This window comes from Hemicordylus capensis, chromosome 2, assembly GCF_027244095.1.
Source record: "Hemicordylus capensis ecotype Gifberg chromosome 2, rHemCap1.1.pri, whole genome shotgun sequence".
Lineage (NCBI taxonomy): Eukaryota > Metazoa > Chordata > Lepidosauria > Squamata > Cordylidae > Hemicordylus > Hemicordylus capensis.
In genome coordinates, this window is record NC_069658.1 from 381,233,571 (window position 1) to 381,257,076 (window position 23,506).

The 23,506-nt window shown below is 44.7% G+C and overlaps 1 protein-coding gene across 9 annotated transcripts in view; it reads left to right on the top strand.

Annotated features, from left to right (window-relative positions):
- The window catches only part of DNAH9 (dynein axonemal heavy chain 9), a 330,190-nt gene extending 311,750 nt beyond the window's left edge, over window positions 1-18,440 (top strand). For 7 of the 9 annotated variants that reach the window (XM_053297116.1, XM_053297117.1, XM_053297121.1 and 4 more), the window contains 3 exons: window positions 737-919; window positions 3,209-3,598; window positions 16,848-18,440. In XM_053297116.1, the coding sequence (XP_053153091.1) occupies window positions 737-919; window positions 3,209-3,598; window positions 16,848-17,075 (801 nt within the window). In that variant the 3' untranslated portion in view covers window positions 17,076-18,440. The remainder of the gene's footprint in view (window positions 1-736; window positions 920-3,208; window positions 3,599-16,847) is intronic. The other 2 variants (XM_053297118.1, XM_053297119.1) reach the window with 2 other exon arrangements.
- The last annotated feature ends 5,066 nt before the right edge of the window (window positions 18,441-23,506 follow it).

Below are 23,506 nucleotides of genomic sequence, written 5' to 3' on the forward strand. Positions count from 1 at the left end.
TGTAAGGGAGGGAACTTGGAACCTTCTGCTCTTCCCAGAGTGGCTCCATCCCCTAAGGGGAATATCTTACAGTGCTCACATGTAGTCTCCCATTCAAATGCAATCAGGGCAGACCCTGCTTAGCTAAGGGGACAAGTCATGCTTGCTACCACAGGACCAGCTCTCCTCTGGAGAATGGACTTCAGAGTCTTCTGTCCCATATAAATAATATATGGGTTTTAATGAGATTGTCCAAAGTCTGATGACCATGCTTCCAAACATAGCTGAAGGGAAACTGGGAACTGGTATTTTCTTGTCTTGTTCACAGTGTACTGAGATAGTTCACCTTAACATTTCATTTAAAATAATCTCCCACATTTGTCAATAATACATGAATAAAATTGCTCATAAATGATGCAATACGGTATATACCACTGTTTGATTTTTATTTTTATAGCCCCATTCATCTCACTGAACTAGCCCAGCCTCAGAATGAGGCACAGGGGAGAATGAGAGAGAGATAGAGACAGAGAGAGATCCTGCATAATATGTGGCCATTACTAAATTATCTCTATAAAAGAGACACTTTCAATGCTTGTAAGTATTTAGGTTATAATAAACCATGGGGTGGTTTGATTTAGCTTGGCTTCACTGTCCCAGGCTTGGTCAGCTTTTCCAGTGCAGGTTGCCTTGTCCTCTCTCCTGACATTCACAAGCAGTTCTCAACAGCCCACTATCACTTTCCTTTGGCATGTAGGTGAAGGTGCTGCTGGATGATATCCTGGAGAAGCTGACCGATGAGTTCAATATTATTGAGTTGATAGCCAAGGTGGAAGAGAGGACACCATACATTGTTGTTGCATTCCAGGAATGTGAGCGAATGAATCTCCTTACTAGTGAGATTAGGAGGTCACTGCGGGAGCTGGACCTGGGGCTGAAGGTTAGAGGCTCTCTTTCTTTGTTATGTAAGCTTGAATGCCATTGCCGAGGCAAGAGAAGAGAACCTCTTGTAGGCTGCAGTCCACCAGTAGAAGAGCAGTGATCTATGAGATGATATGCCAAGAGCACAAGTCGTGTAAAGGACGCCTAAGCTACAGAAAACAGGCAAATACATCGCAATATCACTATTTTTGAAAATATCCAAATGACAGAAATGTGGTGCAAATGAAACCCAATGATGTGAAGACCTAATGATGTGAAGACCTAGAATATCAAATTTATCATGTTATAGTAACAATAGATAAGCTAGTAGAAGCTGGCAACTGAATAACTGGCTATTTAAGTTCTAAACAATGTATGAAATTCACCCTTCCTCATTGCCCCATTAGAGCTGTCGCATAGTGTAATGACAGTAGAAGCAAGAGCTGGCAGAGTTCCTGTGTTAAGGCCTAGATATTAGGGGTGTGCAATTCGGGTTTTCGGGTGATTCGGCTTGGACCCGAACTGAATCACCCCTGTTCTGTTTTGTGCCCAAATCTGGGTCACCCGAATCACCCTTGATTCGGTTCGGATTCGGATTTAATCCGAATCCGAATCAATTCGGGGGGGTAAAAAGGGGTCCAGGGGCAAAATTTTGCTATGATACAATGAGAATTCACACCTCAGAAGTTTTTTCTGAGGTGTGAATTCTCATTCTATCATAGCAAATGAGATTTTTTTTCAATTAGACAACTCTCATGACCCCACTTTCACTTTTTCACACTCTCTATTACTATGAATAATATGAGGAAGTAATCAATTTAGCACACTTCACCTTATGAAGACAAAGCTCATAAAAATAAATTCACCAAAATTCACCCCTCTGCCGAATCACTCTTAAATTGGGGATGGGTGGTAGCCTCCACCCATTAGGCACTATCTACCAGCCCACCCCACTCCTTTGGGGCAGATCCACTTTCTGCCCCCAATCTGCCCCAAAGACACCCAAACTTCAAATATTCCAAAAAAATCAGCCCTCTGCCCAATCCCCCTGAAATTGGGGTGGTAGCCTCCACCCATTAGGCACTACCACCCCACCCCACTCTTTTGGGGCAGATCCACTTTCTGCCCCCAAACTGCCCCAAAGTCACTAAAACTTCAAAAATTCTCAAAAAATCACCCCTTTGTCCAAACCCCCTGCAATTGGGGTGGTAGCCTCCACCCATTAGGCACTACCACCCCACCCCACTATTCTGCCCCAGGACCCACTTTCTGCCCCAATCTGCCCCAAAGACATGAAAATTTCAGAAATTTCCCAAAAATCAGCCCTTTGCCCAATCCCCCTGAAATTGGGGTGGTAGCCTGCACCCATTAGGCACTACCACTCCACCCCACTCCTTTTGCCCAGATCCCATGCTATGCCCCCGAACTGCCCCAAAGTCACTAAAACTTCAAAAAATCGCCAAAAATCAACCATGAACCGAATCACCCGAATTTTTTGGGTCCGAAATTCGGGTGATTTGGCTCGTGCCCGAAAAATATCGGGGGACATCGGGGGGGATTCGGTTCGGCCCCGAATCACCCGAAATTGTTCATTTCGGGCACAGATCGTTCTGTGCCCGAAATTTTTTGCACATCCCTACTAGATATAGCAGCCTAGACCTCCTTGGCTATTTAATAGGGCCTTCTGTGTCTAGGTCCTATGTGTATCTTTGCTCCCGCTCTACTTTCTCCTGGGTTCCTCTTTTCTTCAGCTCCATGGCTGGGCTTCTGGTGAGTTGCAGCCTACAAAGAACCATGCAACTCATTCTGTAAGGAAGTTCAAGCTGTTGGGTACACCTCAAGCTCTTTGGATCCTGGTCCTTGTCTCCACTACAAATTGTTTCCTCCAGTTCCTGCTTTTCAGGCCACTGGCTATTTTAGCCCCTGCTAGCTCCAGCCTCTCTAGCACACCTCTCCCCTCCCCAGCCTACAGCCCCTCCTGATTCTAAAGCGTTGTAGAGTTTCTTTAGAGCCCTCTCTCTGATTAGCTCCTGTCTTCCTCGATTCTCTGTGTCCTTTTCCTCAGGCTTTCTTGATCTACCTTTCCTTCAGGTTTCTTTTTCTCTGTCCATTGCCTTGCTCTGCACCCCATCCTTCAGCCTCCTTTCCTCTGGGACATGGACATGGACATGAACATGGATGTCCCTGGTTCACTGCAAATATTTCTGAACAAGACTGATAAATATGTTGTTTTGATATTTTTGCTGTATTTTATCCCAGGCCGATGTCTTATAGCCTCATGCTCTTTTTTAATTGACACTTTTTAAAGGGTGAATTAACCATGACCAGTGATATGGAGATCCTGCAAAATGCCATCTTCTTAGACACAGTGCCCGAGTCATGGACCAGGAAGGCTTATCCTTCCATGGCGGGTCTTGGTGGCTGGTTTGCTGATCTTCTCAACCGTATCAAGGAGCTGGAGACATGGACAGGGGATTTCATGCTCCCGTCTGTGGTGTGGCTAGCAGGATTCTTCAATCCACAGTCTTTCTTAACGGCCATAATGCAGTCCATGGCCCGAAAGAATGAGTGGCCACTGGACAAAATGACTCTACAGTGCGATGTGACCAAGAGGAACCGTGAGGAATTCACCAACCCACCCCGGGAAGGTGCCTACGTCCATGGCTTGTTCATGGAGGGGGCACGTTGGGATATACAGGTAAATATAAGCATTAGGGATTTGTTGTTATATGGTAAGTTGCTGCAGCTTGTAAGAAAAGGATGCTGACTATTTATTGTTACCATTAAACCAAATTCAAGGGTTCCTTGTGCATGTGCCCCTTCTACTTCTCTGGATGGAAGCTGTCAAAATGTTTTGTATGGTAATTCCAAGGAAATATTCTGCATGTCTTGCAACACGCCAAGGTATGCATTGCGGGTTGCTCAAGCCATCCAATCCAAGATACAGACACCAGATTTGTGGGGGTCACGTGTTGTCTCTTTCTTTATATGACTAGACTACAGGAAGGTTGCCATGGCTGGTGTTTCTGCAGGTTTATGCATGGGGTCAGCACATTAGTATTTCTGCTAAGCGTGATAGTATCACTCCTTCAACAGCCTGGCTTGTGTGCCCTTTGTGGGGAACCAACCTAGTTGTTCAATTTATGTTGTTACTGGGGCTCCATGTGTTTGTGTGCATATCTCGGCAGTCCTGAATTGCTGGCAACCTCTCTTGCTGTGCCCATCTTGTCAACCCATCTTTTTTGTGCGGATGGACAAGGGGTGCCCATGAGATGCAGGGGAACACAGGCTTTCTCCAATGTGGTTCTTTCCCTTTAAATGGATGAATGCTAGGGACATGGCGTCCCTGTTGGCAAGCAATAGCAGAAGAAGTGTGGAGACTATGGAGAGCAAGGCAACAGCTCTGAGAGGTGGCCAGAGAGAGACACGGCCGGCATAGAGCTGACACATTTCTGATCTGGTCTGAGCCTCTCTATGGTTTTGGGAAGAGCCAAAGCACAAAACCCAGGTTACAGTGGCGGAAGAATTCAGACAAAATAAAGGCCCTTTGGAATTTGGGGTTTCAGCAACAAAATTCACTACAAACCAAAGGTTCAAATTCAGGTTTGGGGTAAAAAACTGACCCGCGGTTGGGTGATGAAACTGCAGTTTCACGCATTCGGACGACCACAAACATGAACCTATGGCACGTTTGCCTCCGGTCTGGTGTTATGTCTGAATGTGACCTAAGAGAAATGTGCCCACCTTCAGTTATATCATAGGGCACAGCTCCTGCCACTGGGTGTCGGTAGGCTAAGACTGTTACCAGTCACGCGGGCTGTAGGCTACAGAGAGTATATAAGGGGACTTTGCCTAGGTTTTAGCTCAGTTGGGTCTGCGAGCTTGCTCAAGCAAGATCAAGTCAGGGACAGAACAGCTCTTCAGTACCCAGGCAAGGGTGCTTCCCTGAATGGTACCCTTTGGGCTAGCTCAGAGACTGCACAGTTTCCTGGAGTCTTTAAAAAGGCGTCTCATGAACCTAGCATCTAGGACCTGCAGGAAAAATAAATTAAAATTTTAAGGGACAGTTGAATACACACACACACACACAGACACACACACACACACACACACACACACACACACACCTCTCCTCTCAGTAAGGACCCTAACTGAAATGAAACTAAAAATATTATTTTGGCTCAGCTCTGATTTGTGTACTCACGATACCCTTTAATTTCTTACTCCCTCACACCACAATCCTGGTCAGCATATTTCAAATTTGTTGAAATATTTGAATTTTTGAAGAGGGAGGGAAAGCCAAGTTAGTTTGCATAATTTACTGTGATCTCAGAATTAGCATTTCCTTCATGCCTGATCTGTGTTGGTTGGTCGATTGATTGATTGATTAAGTGCCGTAAAATAGGTGTCAACTCTTAGTGATCACATAGATAGATTCTCTCCAGGATGATCTGTCTTCAGCTTGGTCTTTAAGGTCTCTCAGTGGTGCATTCACTGCTGTTGTAATCAGATCCATCCACCTTGCTGCTGGTCATCCTCTTCTTCTCTTTCCTTCAACTTTCCCCAGTATTATGGACTTCTCAAGGGAGCTGGGTCTTCGCATAATTTGTCTGAAGTATGATCGTTTGAGCCTGGTCATTTGTGCCTCGAGTGAAAATTCTGGATTGATTTGTTCTATGATCCATTTGTTTGTTTTCCTGGCTGATATGTGTTACACTTGTGTAAAATTGGGATTTCTCATACTCCCCCCACCACTTGGCAAATAGTAACACAGCCTGTTTCAAAATCCTGCCAAAAGGAGCAGCTGGTGCTGTCAGCCTTAGAGCTAAAAGGCTTATTGGCTCTTGTCCCATAACTGATGGATCCAAATCAATGGCTTTCTTTTATTCCCTAGCCTTGACAGATTCAAAGCACCAGAGGTCAGAACCATCTCATTGGTAGGTTTACTGACCCTGCATGAGCCCCAGCAGAGAAAGAAACAAAGTGGTAGTGGCCACAGCCAACTGTAGAACTTTCGAAGAGGAACAGAGTATGCTGAAAAAAATGGAATAGCATGGAGGAGTGTAGCTTTAATCTTATTTCAGTTTCCTAAAAACAGAACAAGATATGTGAGGGAAGCACATCTGATCCTACATGACAGGACTGTTATTACTACTGTGCCTGTCCAAGACATCAGCCTTATAGTGAAAGCAGCACAGTTTGGGAGCTTAATTGGCATCTTAAACAAGATTTTAAAGAGCTATTTCCCAATGCATTCCCTAGAAGTATTTCTTATTTTGCTGCAACATGCCAAGTAATAATAATTATATTCCCTCTCTGTGCCTGAACATTCATATATTTTTCCTTTACAGTAGCAAAAGGGGGGAAAGACATTTCTGTACTGCTCAAATTGACCCACTGATTCTGCATCCAGTAGCTGTGATAGCTATGCATACATTCTTGTGGGACAAATGTGAATGGCAGTACTGTATAAAGAATTATTAACTCAACCATATTCATCCAGTCTCTCTGAGCTCCATATCAACTAGAAATTAATTCTTTTGTAAGAACATGAGCTCTGAAGTTCAGGATAATCACTTTGGGGAACTATTCCACTTTAGAAAAGAAATTTAACTGTAAGGTGATGGCTCTACCCAAAGACAACAGTTCCCCTACTGCCCTCTACTCAGAGGAATCTACTATATTTATGTACACATTCATGTTACGGTGTGGGTGGCTTACAGTTATTATCAGCTTTTTACTTAACACCAAAATCCAAACAGGTTTTATAAGAGTCTAAATTCCCTACAAGTCCAAATTTGCCAAAGGCAGATTAATTCTATGTGCTGAGAGCCTTTTCCCTTATTGGAAATAAGACTGTATTCCTAAGAGAATGACTTCATTCGAGTCCCTTCTCTCCTGTGCCTTTGCCTTCCAATGATGGCAGAGGGCAGGGTTTCTGAGGCTGGCAGTTTTGATTAAGCTAGACACTGAGAGGTGCAGCAATGGCATTATAATGGGAGAGGTGATCTTCCCTACATAGGTACATGTAGGGGTGAATAGATAGATTTGTGGAGGTCCAGGCAACATTGGGATACCAGTCTCGGGGGTGGGCAGATGGTTGTCTGAACATTGCATTACCTAATGATCCTTCTGGCAATTGCCAGATGCATATATCTTCCCCGGCACATGAACCAGTGAAGTGGGCTTTGCACAACTTATCAAGTGTACATTCATGGCAAGCATGTATTTGCTGCTGTCTATTGTGTGAAGCAGCCCCAAGAAGCAGAGGGCGGAATAAGTAAAGGCTGCTTGACTTCTGCATCAGCTAAATCCTTAGAGTAATTCTAAAGATACACCAGGGGATCAGATGTGCTCAACTAGTGAATCTAATTCCCAGAACCCATATGGTGTCCTTTAGCAAATGGTGGAACTGAACACATGCAACAAAACCCCAATGACTGTTGCTTGTAAGGAAAAACTGTCCAGGAGTTGGCAGTCTGGAATAGAGAAACAGCAGCATTAACCGCCCCCATCCCCACCTGCTATTTTTCTGCTGCTGCAAGCCATTTTTCTCCCCTCTGGAATTCTAAATATTTTGTGTGGGGTGTAGCTATACAGGGGTGTAGCTTCTAATTAAGCAGATGGGTTAAAAGAACCCAGGCTCCCTCAGCTCCCCTCTCTGTTTTCTTCATGATCTCCCTCACTCCGAGGGGTCTCTGGAGAGAGGAGCGAACACGGCCCGTAGCTACGCCCCAGGTCAATATGTGTTTGTAACTCTTTGGGGAGTTGGGGGAGCAATAGGGGGCAATTTACAGTAGAAGGGCAGCAGTTAAGCGCGCGCACATATACACTACACTGCTTATCCACACCTTCTCAAAGCTGCTTTTTCCTTAGAGTTTTGTTGCACATATTTGTGTGTAACAAGTACTTTTGCTTGTACAAAATTCGTGGCAAAAATGCCACTATTTTTTATTGCCCTTAGCTTCCCCTGCTCTCTCTTGGTGGAAAAGTCACTTGGCCACATTTCTATGTTCTAGAGCCAGTGATGTAATGGGTACAATGCTGGACTTGGCCTGGGGAAGCCAGATTCAGATCTCGATTCACTTGGGCCTGTCATGGTCTCTCAGCCTGACCTACCTCACAGGGTAATTGTGAGAATAAAAGAGAAACTACTCCACTTCCACCACCATGAGTTTAGTTTAGTTCAGCCAACCATGTGCATGCTTGACTCTTATTAATTCTAGTAGGGAGGAAATTTTTAGCTGGGTCCAGCAGATTCTAAATGCCTTGTTGAGAGAGGGAGTGGTCCCAACTCTACTGAAGGAAGCTACTATTCAACCACACCCAAAGAAACCTAGTCTGGACCCAGAAGATGTAAACTACTATAGGCTTGTGGTCAATAATCCCTTCCTGGGCAAGGTGCTTGAGCATGTAGTGGCTGACCAGCTCCAGACACTCTTGGAGGAAATGGACTACCTAGATCCATCTCAATCAGGCTTCAGGCCCAGCTTTGGAAAAGAAACCACTTTGGCCACTCCGTGGGATGACCTGTGCAGAGACAGGGGGACTGCAACCCTATTACTTCTCTTGGATCTCTCATTGGCTTTCAATACCATTGACCATGGTATCCTTTTGGATAGGCTGGCAGAGTTGGGTGTGAGAGGTAGTTTCCATGGAGGTAGTTTCGTTCCTACCTCGAGGTCCATTCCCAAAATATGGTGCTGGGAGGTTACTGCTCAATCCCTTGGCAGTTGTGCTTTGGGGTTCTGCAGGGTTCCATTCTTTCCCCTAAGCTGTTGAACATTTACATGAAACCGCTGGGAGAGGTCATCCGGAGATTTGGCCTGAGGTGTCATCAGTATGTGGTTGGCACTCAGTTGTATCTCTCCTTTTCATTAGATGCAGGTGAGGCAGTGACTGTCCTGAATTGGTGCTTGGATGCAGTAATGGACTAGATGAGGGTGAATCAATCCAGACAGGACAGAAGTGCTGTTGGTTGGTGGTACCTCTGCCTGGGTGAATGATGATCAGCCTGTTCTAGATGGGGTTGCAATTCCCCTAAAAGAATAGGTTCACTGTCTAGGGGTACTCATTGATCCAGCACTGTCATTAGAGGCCAGGCCTGTAACCAGCCTCCAATTCAAAGTGCTGGTTCAAATTGGGACAGGCCTGTAACTTATCAGGCCTGTAACTTATCTAGTCCCTCTGCCTCCTTTGGACATTCCAGCACAGATGGAGTGCAGCCTGCTTGTCGGCTGCCAAGTTCCAGCTGGCTGGTTGCCAGCCTCCCAGATTGCTGAGTCATTCCACCTGCTGCCTGTCCTTGGAGCTGCTTGTGAGGGGAGTGGTTTTCAGGGCTTGTAGGCTTAAAAGCAAGGAGGCTCGCCAAAGGCGTAGCCATCGGCTTGGCCGCCGGGCCACCTGTAGGCAGCCGCCAAAGGGGACTGGCCTTTGGGGCTGGGCCTTCGAGGGTGGGACTGAGGGCTGGGGGGTTGGGTTAGGCCAGGCCTTTTGCAGACATGTGTTTGGGCTCTCTTGAGTGGGATGGTGCTGGGGCTGTGCCTGGCAGTTTGTGGGCAGCTATTACTGTGGTGGTGGGGAATAGAAGAATTGGTGCTGACAGAGCAGCTGGCCATTACAGGGGAAGGGAAAGCAGTAATTTAGTAACTGTTTCCACTTCCAACTGCTCTGTCAACTCTCAGGCCTTGGGGAGCAACTCCAATGACCCACAGAGTCTGGCCTTGCTCCTCTGCAATGCCAAGTCGGTTCAGAATAAGACCGAGATTGTCCACAATTTGATCGTGGATGAGGGAGCTGGCCTGGCATGTATAACTGAGATCTGGTTGGGGGAGGCGAGTGGTCCAATGTGGGCTAAGCTTCTCCTACCAGGTTACTCTGTCATGGAGCAGGCCAGGGGAAGTGGGCGGTGGGGTGGAGTGGCTGTGGTCCATAAGAATACTATTTCCCTTACTAGGGCCCCTATGAGACAGTTGACTTATACTGAGTGCGTATTTTTGAGGCTGGGAACTTGGGATAGATTGGGGATTCTGTTGGTGTACCGTCCACCCCACTGCCCAGCTGACTCCCTAACTGAGCTGACGGAGCTGGTCTCAGAGTTGGTGTTGGAGTCTCCTAGACTTTTGGTGCTGGGGGACTTCAATATCCACTTTGAGGCTGGCTTCTCTGGTGTGGCTCAGGAGTTCATAGCGGCCATGACAACTATGGGCCTATCCCAATTAGTTTCTGAATGAACTTATGTTGCCAGCCATGCACTTGATTTGGTCTTTTGTTCCGATCAGGGGGGTGTTCCATGGGTGGGGGATCCTGTGGTTTCTCCATTGTCATGGACGGACCAATACCTGGTTAAAGTTGGTCTCACAGCCGCAACCCACCCCTACAGGGGTGGTGAACCTATTAGGATTGTCCGTCCAAAAAGACTGCTGCAGTGGGATTTCAAAAGGCCTTGGAGGATTTTGACGTTGGTGTGGCCGGTGATTCTGTCGATGCCCTGGTGGGAACCTGGAACAGGGAACTCATCAGGGCAGTAGGCATGATTTCTCCTAAGGATCCCTTCCGACCTGCTGCAAAAATGGCCCCTTGGTATACTGAGGAGTTGCGGGGGCTGAAGCGATTGGGTAGACGACAAGAGTGCAAGTGGAAGAGAATTCAGTTTGAATCTGACAGGATGCAGCATGTGACCCATTTGAGGACTTATGCGGTGGTGGTGCATTCAGCAAAAAAGAGCTTTTGGTCTGCGCGCACTGCGGCTGCAGGTTCACGCTCGGCGGAGCTATCCCGGGTTGTGAGGAGTTTAGTTTCTGCTCCTTCTACTTCCAATTAGGGATGTGCGAACCAGTTCAAATTCAAACCAGGGTGGTTCGAAGGTTTGAATTCGAACCGAACCAGCCATCAGGTCCAAGCTGCAGGTTCTAATTCGAACTGAACCAGGGGGTAGTTCGGTTTGAACTGGTTCGGACATCCAAATATTGGCAGGATGGTAGCTGGCACCCAGGGGTACCTGTCACCCAAACCCCAAAGCAATCGGACACTTGTACGATTTTTTATGAATTTTTGAAAATTATTTTTATTTTTTAATCATAGGTTATAATGGGACTCGAACCAGGCCATTATTCCTTATTGTGGAGCACCCATGGGTGCCAACAACCACCCACATCCTGAAGCAATCGGACAGTCCTACGATTTTTAATGAATATTTGAAATATTTTTAATTTTTCTCATAGAGTATAATGGGACATGATCCAGTCCATATCCCCTATTGTGGAGCACCTAGGGGCACAAAAGCGGGGTGGGTGGTAGACAGACAGGGGTGCCTACCACCCACAAAACCCCAAGGCAATTGGACACTCCTCTGATTATTGGTGAATTGTTAAAGTATTTTTGAATTCCTCATAGAGAATAATTAGGATTGCAGCAAATGTATAGCTTCACGTCGGGAGGAAAGGGGTGTCGTAGAGTGGAGTGTGGTGGGTGGTAGTTCCTAGGGTGGGCAAGGAAGCTATCAGAATTATTTGAAAGGAATTGGGCAAAGGGCTGATTTTTAAGTGATTTTTGAAGTTTACGCATCTTTAAGGTTTTTCTCCATAAAGAAGCATGGAGCTTTCAGCAGCCCCATAAGTGCACTTGGGGGGTGCTGGGGTGGCCCAGAGCGAGTGGTGGTGTAGTGCACATAGGGTGCCAACCACCCCCATGGGTTTCTAACCCATGGGGTACAGGGTTCTGTTGTTTCTGAGGTATTCTGAGTGTGGATTCTATGATAGCAAATTTGAGTGGATTCATGGTGTCTCATTGAAAATCTCATTGAGAGGGTGGTGGTCGACCAGATCCAGGCAGTCTTGGAGAAAACTAGACCCATTTCAAACTGGCTTTAGAGCTGGCTATGGGGTTGAGACCTTTACCGGGGAATCGACAGAGGGAGTGTGACTCTGCTGATTCTTCTGGATCTCTCAGCTGCGTTCGATACCATTGAATATGGTATACTTCTGGATCACCTGGGAGAGTTGGGGATAAGGGGCACTGCCTTGCAGTGGTTCCACTCCTATCTCTTGGGTAGATTACAGATGGTGGAGCTTGGTGACAGTTGCTCCTCAAAACAGGAGCTGTTATATGGAGTCCCTCAGGGCTCCATTCTGTCACCAATGCTTTTCAATATCTACATGAAACCACTGGGTGAGGTCATCAGGAGATTTGGTGCTGGGTGCTATCAGTCTGCTGATGACACCCAAATCTACTTCTCCTTTTCATCTTCAGGAAATGGCACTCGTTCTTTAAATGCCTGCCTACAGGCAGTAATGGGCTAGATGAGGGATAACAAATTGAAGCTGAATCCAAGCAAAACAGAGGTGCTCATTCTGGGAGCTCAGAATCTGAGGGGTGTGTTAGATCTCCCTGTGCTGGATGGGGTTACACTCCCCCAGAAGGAGCAGGTGCGCAGCTTGGGAGTACTCCTCGACCCAGGCCTCACCCTGGTATCTTAGATGGAGGCCGTGGCCAGGAGTGCTTTCTATCGGCTTCGGCTGATTTGACAGCTGCGCCCATTCCTTTAAGAGGATGACCTCCAAACAGTGGTGCATCAGCTGGTAACCTCCCGGCTTGACTATTGCAATGAACTCTATGTGGTGCTGCCTTTGTACGTAGTCCACAAACTTCAGTTAGTTCAGAATGCGGCAGCCATATTGGTCTCTGGGGCAACCCAGAAGGACCATATTATGCCTGTTTTGAAACAGTTACACTGGCTGCCAATATGTTTCCAGGCAAAATACAAAGTGCTAGTTATTACCTTTAAAGCCCTGAACGGCTTGGGTCCGAGTTATCTTAGAGAGCACCTTCTTCTACATGATCCGCAACGCACATTAAGGTCATGTGAGGAGGTCCATCTCCAGTTACCACCAGTTCGTTTGGTGGCGACTCAGAGGCGGGCCTTCTCTGTAGCTGCTCCTGGGCTGTGGAATGCACTCCCGGCAGAAATCCGCAATCTGACTTCTTTATTGACCTTCAGGAGAGCCCTTAAAACCTTCCAGGGTTTTTAATCAGTTTTAATTGTTCTAATGCTATAACCTGGTTTCCAGGGCTTTTTAATTGTTCTGGCTGTTTAATTGTTTTTAATGATGTTTTAATTGTTAATTGATGTTTTATATTGTTTATATTTCTGTTTTAACTGTTATTGGTTTTAATGGCTTTGTTTTAATTGTAAACCACCCTGAGCCACTTTGGAAGGGTGGTATAAAAATTGAATAAATAAATAATAAATAATAAAATAAATAAGCAAACAAATAATTAATATAACAAATATAATAATAATTTATTAGCTCTATAGGGGAAGTGCGGGATACAAATGTAGCCACAGTAGAAGTAGGAGTAATTCTGAAGGTGCCTTTTTTCCCTATCTTACCTTTGTTGAAAAGCTGTATATAAATATTGGCCATAGTCCTCATAGATGGGTGTTTTAATATGCTTTGCTGTTCAGTTGTTTATCATTGTTTTTATTGTATGCTTTAATTTATGGCTTTATAACTTTTACTGTAAAGCGCTTTGGGAAAGCTGAAAGTCGGGATTAAAATGTTTTATACAAGGATAATTCAATATTCCTGTACCAAGCTCCACCTATGCATTCTTGTGCTATTTATCTTAGCAGAGAGAAAGTGGTGTGTGCAGGTGCAGACACACCTACACCCAATTTTACACCAAATGAGCTTTCCAAACAACAGGAATAGTTGCCTCCAAGTCAAAGCTTCTTTTGATCAGCAGGGTGATAAGCATGTAAATAAAAATATGAATTAATACCATGAAGTGATCTGAGAGAGTTTGAAAACTTTGTCAGTCTAAAAATAGGAAGGGATATTTCATGGAAAATTGATTTCCTTTGTTTCTTTCCAACAAGGTGCCTGCTTAACAAAACACACACACACACACACACACACACACACCCCACTGAAAAATTAAGGATGTATTGCAAGTTGCAGTAAGTTGCAACACCAGCTCCCGGAAGAGATGTTGTTGCAAGGATTATTTTGTGTTTACTCACTGCTTGTTTGGAAACCTTAAGCTCTACAGGCACTATCTATTATCAGAGTTACTTTAGTATAACAATATACATATTGTTTTTTCAAGAGATCAAGGTTGCTTACTGTTGTATATCCATGTCAGAATGCAAATTATTTTCCTAGAAGTTAATATGCTGATCAGAGGGTTCCATCTTGATATATACACCTTCATCATTATGCAGCGCAAACATAAAGAAGTTAGGCCTAATGTGTGAAATGAATGTATAGTGAGAGGTAATCCTTAAAGAATGAGTAGTTTCCCCACCACCCCTTGTTTCATTATCTTTGGTTTCAAAAGGATGTCTCCAAGAGGTAGCAGATGCTCTCTCTCCCCACCCAAATGTCGCACTATCCCTTTGACTTTTTCAGCTTCCATTCATAGTTTAGTATTAAGATCCTATAGCATGGACTATGTCTGAAGCCTCCTAATGGCGCAGCAGAAAAGCAACCTTTCTAGAGAGCAGGAGGCTGTTGGTTCAAATCCCTGCTAGTGTGTTTCCCTATATCAGGCAGCAGCGATATAGGAAGGTGCTGAAAGGCATCATCTCATACTGCACAGGAGGAAGGCAATGGTAAGAACACTCCTGTGTTCTACCAAGAAAACCACATGACTCTGTGGTTGCCAAGAGTCACCACTGACTCAGTGGCACAACCTTTCCTTTTCTTATAGCATGGACTAAAAAATGTTAGAAAGTATGGAGATGATTAAATAAGTTTCATCCACTACCTCCTATCTTCCATAACAGCAAGCAGAAGCCATTTCTACTCCAACTACTCAAAGCCAAGCCAAGCCACCCTGCTGCGGTGCCTCTGTTGGCTAGGGGTAAGACTGGCCTCATCCATCCATGTGTGGGAGGATGCAGTGCAGAGACCTTTTTTCAGGGGACCTTCCCCTCCTGGTCCCCTCCCCTCCCCAGGCTTTTGCTGGCCCTCACATCTCCTGCCACATGGTCTTGGACAACAAAAAGAAACTAGCCTGGGAGGACCAGACTGGAAGGTTATGCCTAATCCAATAACAGTATAGTGTAAAAGGAGAGTCCAGCCTTATTTCTGTGAAAAAGTGGTAAATACAATTTTTTTTAAATGCCAAGCAAACAATAACGAATAATTTCAGAGCTTTTAAGCAAACAAAATACCTCAAAGAAAAGCAAATATTGCTTAGCTGTTATGACTTCTGAAAAATCATGGTCAAACTTTCTGGATCTGAATGGAATTGCAGGGAGATTTGCTGATTCTCACAACTTCAGGTCTATCCAGCTTTATTTAAAAGATAAAAAAATGATTGACATGATTTAACTACATTCAGTAAAGTATGTATTTATTGTATATAGCAAGACCCAGGCTCCTCAGTAATGGTCTTTGCCATCCCTTTGCTCCCCCAAATTACCTTGGGGTCACCCCCTTTGCTTCTCTTTGTTTTCCTCCCCACTTCTAGAAGCAAAGAGCTTTACCCTTAGGCAGTGGGCAAACACGATGACTTCTGGGAAACTGGTTGGTCCATGTACTCTCTTATTCACAAAGGTTAATGGTCTTAGCCCCTGCTAACTGAGCAAAGAGGCACTTTTAAAAAATGGTGATTATCTTTATTTAGCAGGGGAAAGCGACTGGACCTTTCCATCCCCAGCAAAGCATCCCTTCAGTGGCTGTTGCTGGTATCCATCTTAGGTTTCTTTTTTAGATTGTGAGCCTTTGGGGACAGGGAGCCATTTTATTTATTTATTTACAGTATGTCTATGTCTATCTATGTGTACATATCTATGTATATACTTTGGGAATCTTGTTGAAAAGCAGTATATAAATATTCATTGTATCTGTATTGTTCTTCTATTGGTTCTAGTACCACCTGGGCTATGTAATCCCCTAGTATCCACCGTTTTTTTATTTTTATTCTGGTCTCCACTCACATGGGTGCTGATGTTAGAGTCTAGAATCATATAATTTAGAACAGAAAGAGTTCTTGGAGGTCTTCTAGTACAAATCCCTTCCCCTTCACACCAATCCAGTGCAGCAAATTCTAGCTTGAAGTTTGTTACCTACCTTGTGTTTGAGCTATCCATATCTCTAACTGACCAGTCAGCTCTTTCACCTTGCTAGTGATAGGTACAATGTCAAGATTCTGCTTTCATCTTAAGCAAACTATGTTACATGGAAGATCCATGACTGGATCACCTGATATTTTGATTTTTGCTTAAAATCAATATGGGATACCCCTCCAAATTTAAATGGATAATCAGCATTAGGAGAGGGGATGTTTAACCCTTTCCTTCTGCCCATTTTCTTTATCGAAATTGCCCTCCTGAAGCAGCTGTTAACCATTTTGGGGAAACAGGTGCGATGATGAGCATCCAGGTACAAGACTCAAATTTCCACACATTGAATGAGTGTTAGCTCTCTGAGAGACAATTAACACTTTATGTGGCTATGCAGCTTGTTGTGAAGAGGCCATAGGATAGCTCCATTACCAGCAAAAGTCTCACACATCAAACTCACATCTACCGAGATATCAGTCAGCACACTTTCAGAGGCTTTGTACTGGTATGGTAAATGTGAGTTTGTCTTGCAAGCTCAGTGTGTAGTGAAGCAATCACATGGCTGTTTTGCTGTATGCCAAAGTGTGCACAAATCAACTGAACCCACATTCTCAATAAACCAAGCTGCCCATTTGAACTAATGTTGAGCAAATGAATACATGAGGTGGAAGAAAGGTACAATTCGGATCAGCTTTCTTAGGTTCAACCATTCCAATGAGCTGGCAAAAAAGCAGGTCAGGGAACAGGCAAATAAAAGATAATGGGATTCTGTAAATTCTGGGAAGGACTAGCGACAGAGGGATGTGTGTGCTGCAGTCAGGATTCTAGAAAGGTTTGGAAATATCACCTCACATTTCCTTGCTATCTTCCACAGACAGGGTTACTTGCTGATGCCCGGCTGAAAGATCTAACTCCATCAATGCCAATTATTTTCATCAAAGCCATCCCCGTTGATAAGCAAGACACTCGGAATGTGTATCCATGCCCTGTGTACAAAACCCGCCAACGGGGCCCAACCTACGTCTGGACATTCAACCTGAAGACTAAAGAGAAATCTTCCAAATGGGTTTTGGCTGGGGTAGCACTCCTCCTCCAGATCTAGACTCCAATTCAGAATGCTCTTTTCACAACAGAAAAATGACAGTTTCTTATTTAGAATGTTTTTCACATCATAAATTAATATCCAGTGGTGGTTCTGCATATATGCTCATCACATGATGAACATAGCATCAAGAGATGTCCTACATGTGTGAACAACCTACAAATCACAGTTTGAACATATGTATAATCTCACCTGATCTCATAACTAAGCTTTCTGATGAAACCAATCCACACATTCAGCTATGAGCTATCATGTGTTGAATTACTAAGTGATATACCTGCTTATGTGAACCAGCCTCAACAATGAGTTTAAACTATCATTTGCGCTTGTTTAACCATACTCTCAAGAAATATATATACTTTTACAATGTTGTAGGTTTTACAAAGGTGGGTCCCCGTTTTATGAGTAGATGTCACCATGGGAGACTGCAAGGGAAAAGTTACGTCTGCTGACTTTTTCTTATCACAAAGGATTTTATAAACTCATCCAAGCAGGCATTGTCCTGTAATTGAATAGTGCAACTGACTTAGCAAGATTGATTTAAAGAGGCTGCTGGGCGTTGAAGCTTTTGTGAGGAAATAGGCAGGTGATGATCCTCCATTGTACAATGAGAGTGCTTCCCTTTTCTTCAATGGAACCGGTCATTTACGCTGTAGAATGACATACTGGATTGTCCCACACACAGAGAAAAGATTAATTCTACTTCAGCTTCCCCTGAAAAATGCTTATCTTGCCAGACAAAGCCGGTTAAAGATTTGCCCTCACATTATAACTACGTCTTGAGGCATAAAGGAGCCCAGTTTGACACCTTTCTTTACAGATTGTTCATTTTTACAGAAGATTACACTCTAGGAATGCTGAGAAAAAGTAAGTTTTCACAGAACTGCTGCAGAATGTAAACTTGCACCGAGGAAAGGTTTCCCACTACAGTATATTTCCAAACATTTCAGAATGTGTCAAATTTCCTAGTAAAATTTTATTTGTGTGTTATTGTCTAGAAATTGCCTTGTTCTTGTTTCACTAGCAACTGTATTCCCACTTCTGACTTATTGAACTATCTGCATGTCCATGGAGTATGTGGAAGGGGAGAAGCTGATTTTTTTTTTTAAATAGATTGCTTTCTTGTCTTTCCACACTGTTTGGGTCCACCAAGGCAGCTCACAACCACAGCCTTTCAAACAGGATTGCCCCACAAAGGACAACACTGTAATAACATTATGTCAATAATTGAGGCCATTGGTTTGTTTCTGTGTGATAGTGTTTGTCAATTGCATGAGCCATAAATTTGTTTTTAGATTGTTTTCCCTGTTGCTTTTCTCACAGACTGGCATGTTTCTTATAATAAACAATGCACTACAAAACAAATAGGGTATCATTGCTGTAAATGTCAGTATTCAAACTTTTCATTTTCCTCTGCGGATGCTCCATGTATGATCTTGACTCTGCTGCCAGCTTAGTAACTCCAGAGATTCAAACTCTAGTCTTCTTGACATTATCTGAATATCTCTTGGTTAATTGAAAATAACAAACATTATGGACCTGTTTAGGTGATCACTGGGAGGGCAGGACGACTGCTGGGCATGGCATGCTGTGCTGTAGCTTGAAGCGGTGGGCAGTGAGACACATAGGTGGCATTGCATGTGAGTGGGTTGCCAGGCAGAGCATGGCCAATGGTGTGGGGGTTGGGAGCCATGGAGTAGGAGCAAGGTATCAGAGCACCGGTGTGTAGCATCCACACCTGGTGCAGTTGGCTATGGTGGTCACATGGTGAGGGCATGCTGCGTGCAGGCAGCCAGAATAGTGAGAGAACCAGGTTAACATGATCACTGGATAATCGTTTGGAACATCCTGAGATCAGCCACCCTACTTCAGATCTTAGATGACTGATGCTGGTTTTCACTTAGGACAACAAAAGCAGAGAATTCCAGTGTGATGCAGGGTCACATGATTATATCAGTGTGGGTAAACCGCATCCAGTCATGACACCTGTGACTGTGAGAACCCTTCCTATGAGGAACTTCATCACTGTTACTAAATTTCCAGTACAATTGAAGCAGATAAGTGTAATATCTTCCCCCAACAGGTCACCAAGACTGTCAGTGCCTTTTGGCACTGCCTGGAGGCATTTGCTAATTAAGGAAGCTAGTTTAGCTGGTGTACTGCTGGCCATTTGGGAAAGTGGACAGAATCAGCACAGCTGTTTGAACCCATGGCAGGTGTCTGATCTGGCTTCTGGGAGTTGTCTTGATAGTAGGCAAAATCATCTACGTTTGGTTTGCACTTCTGCAAATTCATGGAGTGGTTGCTGCACAGCAATCCACAGCTGGCCTGTGAGATTGTTGGCAGTACAATGTGTTAGAACTGGAAACGAATCAAAGGCATTGTTGGTACTTGGCCATTCCATGATTCACCACCATTTTATTTTCTGATGCTCTTATTTAGATATGTAAGAATCCCTAGTGCAGACACAATCATAATGTTGTGAAAGCCATCCCAGATATTTACTAGCAAAAATAACTCTGAACAAGTTGTTCTATTAAGAACTAATCAGCCTACTTTCCTTTCACTGTCTCTACATCTGGACTAAATTTGATGCCAGTCGAGGTCCACAAGTTAGATCTCTTGTGCCTCAAATGTTCATGTGTCCGCCATCTTGGATTGGGGTGGATATCATCATTACAAACTGCACCATTGAGGTGCCCCTGTGTGTCATTCAGCATTCACGACAGCTGTTCCAAATTTGATTCAAATTAGTTAGATAGTCCTCAGATTAGTGCACTTGTGCTTCAAAAGTTCATGCATCCGCCATCTTGGATCAGAGTGGGTGACATCATCACAAACTACACCATTGGGGCATCCCTATGTGTCCATTCAGCTGTAGCAAATTTGGTTCAAATCGGTTAGACTGTACACAAGTTCGTCCACTTGCACCTCAAAAGTTTATGTGCCCACCACCTTGAATTGGGGTGGATGACATCATCACAATCTTCACCACTGAGATGTCACTATAGCTGCAGCAAATTTGGTTCAGATCAGTTAAGTGTTTCACAAGTTAGCCCACGTGTGCCTCAAAAGTTAATGCATCCGCCATCTTGGATTAAGGTGGATGACATCATTACAAATTACACCATTGAGGTGTCCCTATGTGTCACTCACTGCAACTGTACCTAATTTGGTTGAAATTGATTAGATAGTCCACAAATTAACCCACTTGCACCTCAGATGCCCATGTGGCTGCCATCTTAAAATGGAGTGGATGACATCATCACACACCATGCCATTTGAGCATCCCTATGTGTCCCTACATCTGTAGCAAATTTGGTTCAAATTGGTTAGGCGGTTCACAAGTTAGCCCACTTGTGCCTCAAAGATTTACTCATCTGCCATCTTGGATCGGGGTGGATGACATCATGCCATTGAGGTGTCCCTACAACTGTACCATATTTGGTTCTTATTGGTCCAGGCGTTGAGAAGTTGATGGTGGGGGGACACACGGACACACACACAGAATGCCAAGTGATCCCATAAGCCTACTGGAAAGTAGGCTTTAAAAAAGGCCTGGCATTGGAGAGAAAACTGCTTCCAGCAACAGACTTGTAGCTCCACTGGCATTTCCATTGCAATAGGGAACAGAAGGGGCATTTGGGGGATTGGAAGGGGACCTAACAGCATAAAAACAGCCCTGCTGGATCAGGCCCAAGGCCTATCTAGTCCAGCATCCTGTTTCATACAGTGGCCCACCAGATGCCGCTGGAAGCCACAGGCAGTTGAGGTCATGCCCTCTCCCTGCTGTTACTCCCCTGCAACTGGTACTCAGAGGCATCCTGCCTGAGCCTGGAGGGGGGCCTGTAGCCCTCCAACTAGTAGCTATTGATAGACCTTTCCTCCATGAAGTTATCCGAACCCCTTTGGACAATTATGACTAGTTAAGCCAAAGGCATATATGATGCAGGTTTGTCTGTCTAATTCTCTGCTTTAAGCTGTAATGAAAACTATTTTTTTTAAAAACAAAAACCATTGGCAATAATGAAATTAACATGGGCAAATGCTAGTAGGGTGCTGTGGCTAGCTGGCTGAAATCCACTGCCCAAGTTCACTCTGTTGAACAGAAATGGCTAGAGGCCTTTACCTCTCTCTGTTTGTCACCAATATAAACATTATAGACCCTTCATGGCACAGTATGTAACACTGACACATTTAGAGCCCCCCTCGAATTTGAATTAACAAGGCTTGGATATTAAATGCCAGTTCTGATCCAGCTAGTTTAAAACCCTTAATTTCCAAAATGATTCATAGCCTAGTAGTTATTCTACTATAGATTCCACAGAACAGCAGAATGCAAGGTTACCAAAGGCCTTTTTCACACTAGGACTGAGAGAAACACTTCACTTCAGAGGCTGCCTCAGAGCTCCAATTCGGGGGGCGGCATCCTACTTTGCTTCAAGCTCTCCAAAGTGATGATGTTTTGGTCCCACCCCTAAAAGAGGACCTGACGGCAGGCTACACGATGCTTTCCTTTAGCTTCACTCTTGATAGTGTAGGATCAGGCAATCATCTTCCACCGCTTGACCTTTAAAATGACTTTTAAAAAAAATCCTCTGGAGTCATAGGAAAATAGGAAGCTGCCATATACTGAATCAGAGCATTGGTCTATCTAGCTTCACAGTTCTTCACAGTTCTTCACAGACTGGCAGTGGCTTCTCCAAGGTTGCAGGCAGGGATCTCTCTCAGCCCTATCTTGGAGAAGCCAGGGGAGGGAACTTGAAACCTTCTGCTCTTCCCAGAGTGGCTCTATCCCCTAAGGGGAAGATCTTACAGTGCTCACACTTCTAGTCTCCCATTCATATGCAACCAGGGTGGACCCTGCTTAACTAAGGGGACAAGCCATGCTTGCTACCACAAGACCAGCTCTCCTCTCCTGAGTTGTGGGAATGGCATGTGTTCTCAGAGGAACTCGGGAAGCTGCCTTGTACCGAGTCAGACCACTGGTCCATCTAGCTCAGTATCATCTACACTGACTAGCAGCAGCTTCTCCAAGGTTTCATGCAGCAATCTCTCCCAGCCCTACTTGGAGATGCCAGGGATTGAACCTGGGACCTTCTGCATGTAAAGCAGATGCTCTACCACTGCTCTATGGTCCTATCCCTGGGTGAAATGTCATCTTGATGCTCTTAGGAACTGTAATCTTTTCTGAGGCTGCAGCAGTTGCATCTCTAGCAAGTAACTGGGGGAGGTGCACGTATTGAATTTCTGCCTCACTCATCCCTCCCCAGCCCGATACTGAGCTGAAAGACCAAGGCAAACTGTGGCTGCATAAAGCCTAATTTGTTAAACCAGCATAATATACAACAGTGTTTCTCAAACTTTTTGGAGTCAAGGACCGCTAAATTCTTCGTGCAGAGTTTCAAGGACCGCTACATTCTTCATGTCCAGTTTCCCGGACCAGCAGTTAGTAAAGGGGTTTCAAGTCTGTTTATCTATCTATCTATCTATCTGTCTATCTGTCTGTCTGTCTATCTATCAGACTTCTATACTGCCCAAAACTTGCATCTCTGGGCAGTTTAGAATGAAAATAATAATAATATAAGCATTAAAATAATTAAATTTGGAATCTTTTGCAAACATGGAATATTAGGGGTTCTTAACCTTGGGTCCCTCAGTTAAACTCCCATAACCCCCAGCAACAATGGCATTTGGCCATTATGGCTGGGGATTATGGGAGTAGAAGTCCACCAACGTCTGGGTACCCAAGGCTGAGAACTCCTGAATCTAAAAGCCTGGGTGAACAAATTTGTCTCCAGTATGTCTGGAGTGGAGGTGCTTGTGATTACTCAGTGGAGAGGGGATGTTGGGCCATTAGAAAAATTCAAAAGCTACATGGGGCCAATGAAAACAACATACAAGCAAGCCCCACTGATGCAAGAGGGAAACAGCGTTCCCGCTCAAGGTGCCTCGATCACAACAGGCAGCTGGGTTTCAATCAACCAACCTTTGGCTGCAAACAATGAGCATGCAAGAACCAGCAGCCCTTCAAGTGGCGCCCACTGCCATACTTTTTCCTCCATGCCCCCGCATCGCATACAGTTTGAAGCTGTAAAGATAGGGAATATGATAGCTGTAGGAAGATCTCAGCAGCACGTGGAGGCAAGGCACAAGAAGGGTCCCATGCCTCCGTGATACTCTTCCTCTTCCGTGCCATGTGCAAAATTGAGGAAGTGAGTGCCTTGATTTCAGTTGGGGGGGGGTTGACTCCCAGTCAGGGACCGGCACTCAACCCTTCGGGGACCGGCAGCGGTCCAGGGACCGGTGGTTGAGAAACACTGATATACAAGACTGTACAAAGCCTTTGCTTACATGGTGCAGAAGTTAAGGTGACCACCCTAACTTGCAATTTCCATGCCTTTAGTGCACAAGCGAAAACTGTAAGAACC